The following is an 11008-nucleotide window of genomic DNA, read 5'->3' as shown; positions in this document are numbered from 1 at the left end:
TATATGTATATATATATAAATATATATTTTTTTTAAATGTATTATATATTCCATAGAAATGTATCAGGGATTCAAGGTTTTTGGTCTTGAATGTGTGTTCGTCAACTGTCAGGGTCATACATACAGCCACGGGTGAAACAAAACCAGCAACGTGCCGTTGTTTGGCTGCGTTGCATGCTGGGAGAAATCTTTGTTGCTAGGAAACCGTAAACCTGAGCACTCTGTGAGTAACCTAACAATACATCGACTTTAAACACTTTTATACAACAAAGAACGAAGGTATGTGAAAATATTTCAGACCGGAATATTTGATACGGCAGGCATGTATGAATAACCATTGAAGACAACGCCTTATATTCACAGAACTAAAGTTAGCTGTTTGAAAAAAGTTTGCTAATTGAAGCGTTAGGTCAATGCTCGCTAACTTAAAGAGCAAATGTTTACCTCTTCCTGTATTGCTTGTCGCTTAATATTTGGAGCTGTAATGGTGTAAGTAAGTTATATGTGTACATATCTAACTTTTACAATGTTTTTCTAATTTGTCTGAATAACGTGGTCTGAATGGGATGCATCGGAACCGCACATATGGATCCCAAGTGGGTTTGTCCGCCAGGGACAGTTGTTTGGTTGTTTCATGGTGGCACCATCAGGGTTTGACCATCGAGCCCGCATATACCATACCTGACCAAAATCAGGTGAGGCCACCGTGCACAAACCCACCTGGGACCCATACGGGTATGTGCTGCTCACATTTAGCCCATATGTTGGCTGGGTGCTAGCTAACTGTTTCTGTCACTGCCCCAGAGCCTGCCATGGCCGGTGCACCCCCGGGGGGCTTCGTATCGAGTCGCTCTGGACAAAGCTGGGAAACACAGTCCAGAGGTAGGCCTTGCTAAAACAGGGTCCTGTTGGTATCACGGAGAAGTGCTAGTTACTGCATAGTTCATTGTTTGTTTACACATGTACAAATTATACAAATTAATATATATAGCAACAAAAGGCGTGCAGAAATCCCTAACAGAGGAACTGGATGTGGGCGCTCTCTGGTGCAAAGACTACATTGGTCCATTTAAAAAGAGAAAGAGAAATACAACTATTAAAATGATGGGAGAGAGATGACAAAAAACGTAAGATCCCATACCTTATCAGACATTCAAATACACAAAGAAAAAGAAAATTAGAACAGCTGTCTTTGATTGTATAGGTGCTTGATTTAAGATATGAGGTGGCAAAGCATCCCATATCACTGAACCTCTAGAAATACTGTAAATGAAGGGACGGAGGAAAGATCCTGTTTGAAGAGCTGGTATACAAATACAACACAAAAATCTGTAGTTGCTTGACTTGTGATGTGAACAGTGATGATGCCTGATCTTAAAAAACAAAAGGATGAATGAGTTACGTACACAATAGATGATTCTTATTGCTCATTTCTGAAGACAAAATGTAGGAACAAGTTTAATGGGATGAGTGCAATTAAATTAATAGAATTAAATGTCACTATTCCACTTGCCATACTGTTCCAGAGCATCAGCCCACGGCCCCTGAAGTACAGAGCTCCACCATCTATCCAAGACCTCCAATAAATGTGCTGGACCCACTGGTGAGACTTTTCATACTGAGACAATAGGAAATGCAATCTACTGTACACCCAATCTAGTATGTTCCATAATATTTATATTTATATTATACTTGACTCAGTCATAGACTAATTACAGTTATGTTGATACAGTGGTGGGTTCGCAACCTCATTAATATTTTTTTTTTGTGTGTGTGTGTGTGAGAAAGTAAGTATGTGTGCCATTCATTCCATCACAGAAAAATGAGAATTGTAGAAAACGTTGGAACTCAAGACCGCCGTGATATACTGTACATGTTCTTTAAAAGTGTATGCCAAAACCTTGACCACAACTGTATGGGTCTTTGGTAGATGACAGCTTCTTCCCCTTAACCTAGGCTGTTTTCAAGAGACAAGTATTACGGAAAGAACCCAGTCTCAACCACTTAAAAACCCGTGAGCGGCTGTATTTTCCTGGCTGGTACACTCAGTCGCCTCCATCTCACCACAATGAGCAGCTAGGCAGGCTTCTTCACCAGTTGCCTGTCAGCTTCCCGCGTATGCAATCCACGACCAAGGTCAGTGCCAGACATGTTTGAGAAAAGATTAGCATTGCGTAAAAGATGTCTACAGTGCATGACGGACAATGGCTCTACATTGAAATTGTTTTTCGTAAATGCTCAAACCTAAGACTACCAATAAAACTCTGGCAAATGTGTCCAGCTTCAGGCTGCCTGCTCCCCTGTGAGTTTAAACAACTGGGGATGGAATGTGCTGACAAATCCTCTGTTAAAGCACCGATTAATTGTTCACTGACATAATGAGCAACTTGAGAAAATGTATTTTTGCTTGTGTCTCCTCATCACTTCTCAGTTGTCCCAGGATGTGGCGTCAACGCCTAGTCTCCCCAGAGGGCCAGTTTCAATTAAGAGTGGTGGACACCTGGACAAAGTTGAAGTATATGAGTACAGTAAGGATGACTATTTGATAATCAGTGATGGATGAGTGGTTTCATTGTTTAAGAGCAGTGATTCAGTGTAACTAAGGTTGAGATGAATGAGTGAAGTACACAGTGGATGTATCTTGCTCGTTCTGAAGACAAAAAATAGGAAGAAGTTCAGTGGGATAAGTGTAAATCCTATTAGCTTTGGTTAGCCAACTCTTATTTAAATGTTACTATCCCACTTGCCATACTGTCCCAGAGCGTCAGCCCGCGGCCTCTGAAGTACAAGGATCCACCATCTCACCAAGACCTGCAGTCCATGTGTGGGACCAACAGGTAAGACAAACTGAGATCAAACTGAGACAGTTTGAAATGCTATGTACCGCTCACCCAATCTAATACTTTCCATAACACTTATATTTATTATCCTTGGGTCAGTCTTAGAGTAATTACAGTTATATAGATATGGGACTTCTGTAGATGTCAAATTATTTCCCTAATCTAGGCTGGACTCAAGGGACAACCCAGTGTCGACCACTTACAAGCTCATGAGAAGACTCAGTCGCCTCCATCTCAACACACAGAGCAGCCACACGGGCGTTATCAAAAGTTGCCTGTTAGATTACCTCCTCTGCAAACTACGACCAAGGTCAGTGCCAGACATGTTTTTGGAAAAGATGTCTACAGTGCATGATGGACAATTTCCCTGAAATAAAATTATTTTGTCAATGCTCGGAGACCACCAAAAAGACTCTGGTCTTTGTGTCATGTGCCATGTGTCAAGCTACCAGGCTACCTATTCCTTTGTCAGTCTAAACAACTGGTGCTGACAAATCCTCTGTTAAAGCACCAATGCATTGTTTACTGACTTTAGATTGGCTACTTGTAAGAGAAAATTCTTCTTTGCTTGTGTCTTCTCATCACATTCAAGAATGCGGTGAAGACATATGGTCACCCCAAACAGCCCTTTTCCCTTGAGATTGGGGAAGAGGAGCACAAGAACCACTGCAAGCTGATCCGTATCCCCTTCTTTGCCCGCTTCAAAATGTGGAAACCCTTCTACTTCTGGCGCAAAAAAGTTTGCGCCAAAAAGATTCACCTTGCACGGGAGTCACTCCGAAACCGTTTATTTATCGCTAATCAGGTTTGTGACAGTGTGTATAAATTGAGGTCTGGAATTTCTCTCAGTCTGTCAGTCTGAAAAATGTTTATAGAATATCATACACTATATAAACACTCATTGACCAGAACAATCTTTAACAGTTATGATTAACATTTGTATATGTCATACAGTCCTTAAGTCCTGCACTGATGGACGTCAGGAAAATGTGTTACCAAATCAGTGACAGAGTCTTGGGTCACATGGATAGAAATCGCACATACACACTGCAGGAATTCCAGGGCATCCAGCTCAAACAACTACAGGAGGTACAGTTGTACACTAAATTTGCTTCTCATGTTTAAAGTGTATATTGTGTATGTCTTTGTGTGCTCATTGCCCTATTTTGTTCATTATTGTCAGGTAGTGACCGACCTGGAGAAGTTTCAAGAGCTGGTAAAGGAAGTGACACTCTGTGCCTATCGCAACTGCTTGTCAGGCGATTCCAAATCTGACCCAAGTGCGTACACACTGACCATATAGAGACACCAGAATGTACATACATAAACCACAATGTTAAAGGGTTAATAGCCCTGTCTGTTTGTCACAGATGTGCAAAAGAAGAGGACAATACTTGCAGGGATCAAGGGGTCCATTCTGTCTAACCGCCTCGCCTGGTGGGTAATTTTCTCACATATGTTTACCTTTACAGCTGGGGTGAGTAAGGTAGAATTATATATCTATTAATGGGTATACTTGATCATCTGTCTGGCAGTAACCAGTACCCACTCCTGTTGAACACATATACACACTGCCTTACAGCAATGACTGCTCAATAGCTCTTGCCGGTCAGCTGCGAGATGTGTGTGAGTGTAGAGTTCGCTATGTTCCAAAATCTCTTTGCTTTTTTCTGTCTAATTAACAGCTTAATACACACCTCTGTTAAGTGTCATGATGATGTAAGCAATGAGTGCACAGGCTGCATTTGATGTTTAAGAGATTTGTTTTGAAACGTGCCACAGACATACCCGCTGTTTTATGTTTTTTTTTTTTTAATTCACTGAAGACACTGTTACATGTTACAGTCAGAAAACACAGGTGTGAGTAATGACAATAATGATGGCTGAATTCAACTTAGCATTCTTGACTCCCTGCAACGCGTGGATACAACAGAGGCATCGTTAATGTTGTTAGTAACACCTGTTCTTCTCCTACAGTACTCTGACGAGGTAGAGTGTCTGCTGTGAAAAAGGCCTATGACATCACTAATCTGGCACATCCATCACATGAACCAAGTCCAACCCTTCTCTGTCTCTCACCTCCCCAGCTTCATCCGTCTTGTTGACTATTTGGTCATGAACACCTTGCACATGTTGGTGGTGAATGCGGTGACTGAACTACTGGCTGTGCTCCAGGAGAAGGTGCGTCAAATGCCCAGCCATGCCATCATTCAGAGCTGGAGCCAACACTCTGAGGCTGAGATGGATATGAAGGTATGCTTTTGTTTCAGTGTTATTAACAGAGAAACCACAGTAAATACTATGACAACAAAATGTGAGATTTACAAGTGTACACTGTCCAGTTTTGAATTTTGGTTGGTGTTTGTATGTCGGTATTAGGCTGACGGTTCAGAAAATCCCCGTGTCCAACCTATGTTTGTGACTGAGTTGATGCTGGACACAAATGCTTTGACTTTCCAACCCTCTGAGGAGAACTTTCAGGTGTGTTTTCAGAATTGATATGAACTGGTTCATGTCAGGTTTCACCGCTTTAGTACCAATCTACAGTATTTTCCTTGTGAATTTCTGCAGGAGACCATTGCGGAGATCGTTGGGCTGTTTGAGAAGACAGTGTTGTCGGTTAATACACTTACTGCAGATCCGGATTTTGGTTCACGGACAGAGCCCAAAACGGACAAGGTAGATACAAACAAATTCACCACCTCGACCTGACAGGCCTGTTGTGTATAATCAGGGTAAATGTTAATGCTGTTAATATGTTAAAAATATTGGGATACTGATTTACCTGCTAACTGATCTGTGATATATTGTGTGTGTGTGTGTGTGTGTGTGTGTGTGTGTGTGTGCGTGTGTGTAACTTTTAGAAATCGGAAGTTCAATGTAAGGAAGGCCCCTGTTTGGAATCCATTATAGACAATGATGGCCACCTTCAAAGTCTCAGCAAAGAGATCAAGGTCCGATTTTTCTCTGCGTAGGTTTCTGTCTCTGAAGGTTGTACAGTACTGGGTATGTACGTGTCTTACCTTTTATTTCCACGTAGGAATCCCTCCAGTTTGCCTTTGATGCAGCAAAAGTCTACTCACACACGTTTGAGCGTTTTCTGCTTTTCTATAAAGAGAACGAGAGTCTGGATCTGGATTTGATGCAGCAACAAGATCATGGTGATGTACCATACGTCAACGTTACATCTCTCCCACTCATAATACAAAGAGCACTTCAGTTGAAGATAGCGCTCTGCGGTTGTGGCACACAAAATATTTACATACCTGTAAACACGAAAGACATTCAGCGAGCAAACATACACTAGTTTAAGTTCAGGAGTAAAGCATGAAAAATAATATGGTTCTTTCAGACTGATGAATGTTGGCTTCTTCGTCCCACAGATGTGTCCTTTTTTGGAAAAGCACTGGAGTTATACCAAAGCGAGCATAAAGAGGCCTTAGCCATCCAACAGAAGACACATCTGGGCTTGCTGCTTGTGGACAAAACACAGCTTAAAAAGAATCTTGCATCTTCTCCTCTCCGCTGTCAGGAGGTGAGGACTCGCTACAGAATATACATACATACACTCTATTACTGCTATTACGCAACTGTTCTTGGAGACAGTGCATTAGACAAGAGGGCAGTGAGGCCATTCTGTGTTAATTGAATACCACTGAAATGAAAATACAAGCAATATCCAGGGCCTCAGTGTGTGATATATATATATGGTAGAAATATTTTCTAATACAATCAAATATAGCATTAACGCTACAGCAAAAATGTTAAAGATATGTAGGAGTCATTGTTCCACTTTGACTCTCTGCCCCAGTCCGTCAGCGAGATGCTCATTATGCTGGCAAAGAGGAAGCTTGATGCTGTCACTGCTGAGGTTTATGAAGCCCACTTCAAACTAGAGTCCAGTCCCTCCACGACGGCTGGGTTAGCCAACTTCCTCTCATCTCTGGATGAGGTACGGGAGCAGGTAAGACATACACACTCATGCAGCAACTATATTTTTAGTATTAAGTATTACTAAGTATTAAGTCATCAACCCAGTCTCCTCTCTTCTCTCCTGTCTCCCCTTTTCTCACTTCCTCTCCTCTCTACCTCTTCCTGTCGGACGCTGCTCTTCCACACTGTATTCTAACCTCTTTCATTTCCCCCTCTCACCAGATGACAGGGGTCGAGGAGCAACAGAAAACAGTTTCTCAAATGTACAATCTGATTAACACATATTCGGGCCCCACGCCACTTGACGTGCTCTATGTTTTTGGCACCTTGCAAACCTCCATTGACTCGTTGGAAGACCTCATTGATGAGGCGGACTACGGGAGAACATCCCTCATGGACAAGTTCTGCAGCTCCCTGCACAAAGACATAGAGGAGCTAAACTCTGAGGTCTGGAAAGTATTGGTGAAGGTATGTGGAGAAGTTGCATCAGCTAATGCAAGTATATCAACATTAAAAGCATCCAAGATTTGGATAAAATATATCCTCTGGAAGGTTTTTTTTATGCTCAAGGTGTTTCTTTGTATATGTCTTTGCTCCATTTGTACTTGTTTGCCTTGTGTGTTTTAATGTGTAGGGTAAACAAGTCCTAGACGTCAATGCAGATCCCTCCAAAGTGCGTCTGCTGCTGGGGGAGATCCAGATTTCTGTAGATGAGCTTCTAGCCCAGGCCTCCACCTACACATCCTACCAGAAGAAATTCGAGGTGCTGTAATTCTTAACATCATTTCAGTAAATTATAACATTTATCTACCAAAAAGCATGTTGCAGTCAAGTCATAATTATTTTATTTTGTGTGGGAGGGTCGAAAGAAGAAACTTGGCAACCCAACCCAAATAAGTTTCCCCCCTTCTTCCTGATAAATAAAGATGGAGGTGACCGAGTTTCATGCCCTGGAGATTCTGACTGCACAGTGTAGGCTGAGTCACCTGCTGTGGGACTCTCTAGACGAATGGGACTCTTTACAAGATGGATGGAAGCAGGTGAGGTGGCGCTAATGTATTGTATCAGTATCAAGTACGGACACATGTAAACTTTCCCTCTCTGCCGAGCTTGACTGTGTTCTTCCATGTTCGCCCCATTCCCAGAGCAAACTCAAGCAACTGGAGCTAGAGCAGTTGAGCTCACAGATCGTCAAATATGGTGACCGCGTAAACCAGCTGGAGGAAGGCTTGCCTCGTAACAATGTAGTACCAAGTCTTAAGGAAAAGGTTGAGCTCATGAAGCAGAGGGTGGGTGTGCACGTAGCATATGGCATTAATAACAAAATTATCACAAATGTCTTTATGAAATGATACCACATTAAAAATATGGACTGCAAGCAAGTGATGTAGCAAGCTGGCTCTTGACGACTGCTATGTGACTCTATTAAATCATATTCATGTCTTTTCCTCCAGCTCCCTGTGATTACTGATCTGCGTAACCCATGTATGAAACCAGAGCACTGGCAGACTCTGGAGTCTGTTGTGAGGACCTCCCTGAATGTGGAAGAGCTGACTATAGCTGTTTTGGAGGAGATCAACATCTTCTCCTATGGAATGGAGATACAGAAGGTAACACATACTGCAGATAATGTACTGTTACATAATGAGCCACATAATTAGCTTCTCTCGCTAGACTTGTGACATCTCAGTTAGTGATGACTATTAAGCCGTTAAAAGAGTAAGCATGTAAAACATTTTGCCCTTACATAACCTAACCTACTACCTTGTTTAAACTAATGCTTGTTACACACAATACAAGAAGACTATACAAGCACACATGCTGCTTATACTTATTATCTTTACGTCCGACCTCGATGAACAGTCCTAACCTAATTCTTGACTTTTAGGTGTCACGACAGGCTTCAGCAGAGGCATCAGAAGACAACATCATAACAAAGGTGCGTTGAAAGGGAACTACCTGTGAATACGTGCACAGACATGATATGTCCATCTATATCAACTAGAGAAACCGCAGTAAAAGTGTCTCTTCTCGCCTCTTGATTTTTAATTGCTTTATCCATGCCATTTTGTGCCCGCATATGCCAATTTGTTGACTCATGCTGTGAGACTGAATAATTACACAGAGATGTCGGCTATTTTCTACACTTGTTAAGATGCTTCCTATTATCATGTCAAGCTGAATCCCTATTTTTATGCAAAGTGCAGTGGGTGTGGTGTGTTTAGTGTTATATGAGATGCGCTGATGGTTGCAGCATGGTTGGACTGGAGTGATACATTATTAGCTGATATAATTGAGGCTGGCATTAATTATCGCCAGTTAAACTCAGCGCCTCTGATCCGCTGTAAAAAGCAGTGGCCTCCCTGACATAGCAGACTGACAGTTTTGTAATGAAGAGGAGAGCCCAGACAGGCTTCTCTCTGGAGGAAGCTAATGTTCTTTACCAGGAGGAGAGCTACAAGGAGTGAACGGATATATGGAACCACAAATAAGCTGCCAGAGATCGAAAAGTATATGTTTATTCCTAAAATAAATAGTGCTTTCTGGCCAAGAATCAGATAAGAGCATTGATACCAATCTCATGTTTGTCTGTTACATATGAAGCTTCAACTGGGAGACGGTTAGTTAAGCAAAACGGCTACAGAATAAACAAACATGAGATTTCATGTTAATAAGTGCCCTTTAGAGGTATCAATAGGTGTCCAGCCATTGCCAGGCTGTTTTGCTAAGTCAATCGTCCCTTGTCTTCATATGCAATACAACATACAGTATGTCTTCATAATTACTGCACAGGCATGACAATGTTGTCTAATCGATTAGTGGTTGCAGCCATAATTTGATGGTATCCACCATTTAGATTTCATTCTAAGATGCTATTTCATGTCACATCCACTCTAGCAAGGATATTAGTCCAGTGCAACCGTGTAAATTGTACTTCTGACCACCTTTCTCCTTCCTGTAATTCATGTCTGTGGGAGACTCTCGAACATATTTCTGGAATACAGTGTTTAACCTTTGCAATTTCAATGAGCCCTGCAGGTGGAGGATTTGTGGAAGACCACCGAGTTTGTTGTGCTTTCTTACGGTGACACCAGAGACATCTTCATCTTAGGAGACACGGATGACATCCAGGTGGCAACACGCAGTACACCTGTCTCACAATGCCATCTGTTGTCACACACTAGTTGTGTTTGAGTACATCTGACTGTGTGCTTTTCCACATTTGAAGGTACTCCTGGATGACAGCATTATCGATGTGGGCATGGTGGCATCTTCTTGCCTCGTAGCTCCCATCAAGTTCAGGGTAGAGAAATTGCTGAGCCAGCTGACCCTCTTCAACCAAACACTGGTAAAGCTTAGAGAAGAATATGATAGAGTGATCTGTCATCATGATCTTTTCAAGGCTTCATGCTTAATGCAGAGTTGGACTTTGGATTAGGCTTCAAATGTTACACAGTAGCTCTCCCTAGTGGCTGCAAACTAGAACCTAGATTACTTGCTTAAAGAAATGATGGTTTATAATGTTTCCTGCCTTTTGTATTTTGGCTAATGTCAGGAAAGACTAATTATTAATTTCATTAAAGTCTCCTGCCACTCATATTGACTTTACTGTCCTCCCTCCCTCTAATCTATTTAATTCTTCTCTCTTTTCTCGCTGTACACTCTTGTGCAGGATGAGTGGCTCACCTGCCAAAGAAATTGGCTATATCTAGAGGGTATCTTCTTGGCCCCAGACATCAAGAGGCAGCTGCCTGCCGAGTCCAAGATGTTTCTTAGAGTGGACAGGTCCTGGAAGGAGATTATGGCAATGGTCAATACTATGCCCAATGCCCTTAAAGCAGCCACACAGCCTGGTAGGTAGTCATACAGCATTGATTGAATTGAAAAATAGACAAGAAGACATACATATATGCAGTGACAGGCAGACAGATGCGCACATGCACTCACTTAGGTGAACACATTTTATCCTGCACAGATCTGTTGGAGACTTTTCAGCAGAACAACACTGTTTTGGATGATATACAGAAGAGCCTGGAAACCTACCTTGAGTCCAAGAGAGTCATCTTCCCCAGGTATACACCTACTTACATTTGTTACATATTAATAATTCACCTTCTTTTTTATCATCCTAAACTTTTTGCCTTTCATCATGTTTCCTTCCTCGGTTGGTGTTTCTTTCTGAGCAGGATGTAGTCTTAAAATATCAGATATACATAGTTTACTGCTCTGCATTT

General features: G+C 41.9%; 1 protein-coding gene across 4 annotated transcripts in view; it reads left to right on the top strand.

Moving 5' to 3' along the window:
• The first annotated feature begins 160 nt into the window (after positions 1 to 160).
• Positions 161 to 11008, top strand: part of dnah6 (dynein, axonemal, heavy chain 6) — a 57588-nt gene continuing 46740 nt past the window's right edge. For 2 of the 4 annotated variants that reach the window (XM_030417912.1, XM_030417895.1), the window contains exons 1-28: positions 182 to 279; positions 805 to 882; positions 1527 to 1603; positions 1957 to 2136; positions 2432 to 2528; positions 2761 to 2837; positions 3007 to 3150; positions 3433 to 3645; positions 3795 to 3929; positions 4024 to 4120; positions 4211 to 4277; positions 4928 to 5093; positions 5220 to 5321; positions 5412 to 5519; positions 5705 to 5794; positions 5881 to 6001; positions 6224 to 6375; positions 6652 to 6804; positions 6996 to 7241; positions 7408 to 7536; positions 7700 to 7813; positions 7919 to 8062; positions 8228 to 8383; positions 8662 to 8712; positions 9813 to 9905; positions 10003 to 10122; positions 10447 to 10627; positions 10750 to 10846. In XM_030417912.1, the coding sequence (XP_030273772.1) occupies positions 813 to 882; positions 1527 to 1603; positions 1957 to 2136; positions 2432 to 2528; positions 2761 to 2837; positions 3007 to 3150; positions 3433 to 3645; positions 3795 to 3929; positions 4024 to 4120; positions 4211 to 4277; positions 4928 to 5093; positions 5220 to 5321; positions 5412 to 5519; positions 5705 to 5794; positions 5881 to 6001; positions 6224 to 6375; positions 6652 to 6804; positions 6996 to 7241; positions 7408 to 7536; positions 7700 to 7813; positions 7919 to 8062; positions 8228 to 8383; positions 8662 to 8712; positions 9813 to 9905; positions 10003 to 10122; positions 10447 to 10627; positions 10750 to 10846 (3380 nt within the window). In that variant the 5' untranslated portion in view covers positions 182 to 279; positions 805 to 812. Of the gene's footprint in view, positions 280 to 804; positions 883 to 1526; positions 1604 to 1956; positions 2137 to 2431; positions 2529 to 2760; positions 2838 to 3006; positions 3151 to 3432; positions 3646 to 3794; positions 3930 to 4023; positions 4121 to 4210; positions 4278 to 4927; positions 5094 to 5219; positions 5322 to 5411; positions 5520 to 5704; positions 5795 to 5880; positions 6002 to 6223; positions 6376 to 6651; positions 6805 to 6995; positions 7242 to 7407; positions 7537 to 7699; positions 7814 to 7918; positions 8063 to 8227; positions 8384 to 8661; positions 8713 to 9812; positions 9906 to 10002; positions 10123 to 10446; positions 10628 to 10749; positions 10847 to 11008 lie in introns of all 4 variants that reach the window. The other 2 variants (XM_030417904.1, XM_030417920.1) reach the window with 2 other exon arrangements.

Source organism: Sparus aurata, chromosome 1 (genome assembly GCF_900880675.1).
Source record: "Sparus aurata chromosome 1, fSpaAur1.1, whole genome shotgun sequence".
Lineage (NCBI taxonomy): Eukaryota > Metazoa > Chordata > Actinopteri > Spariformes > Sparidae > Sparus > Sparus aurata.
The sequence above is the reverse complement of the archived record's forward strand: the minus strand, read 5'-3'. Positions and strand labels throughout refer to the sequence as shown.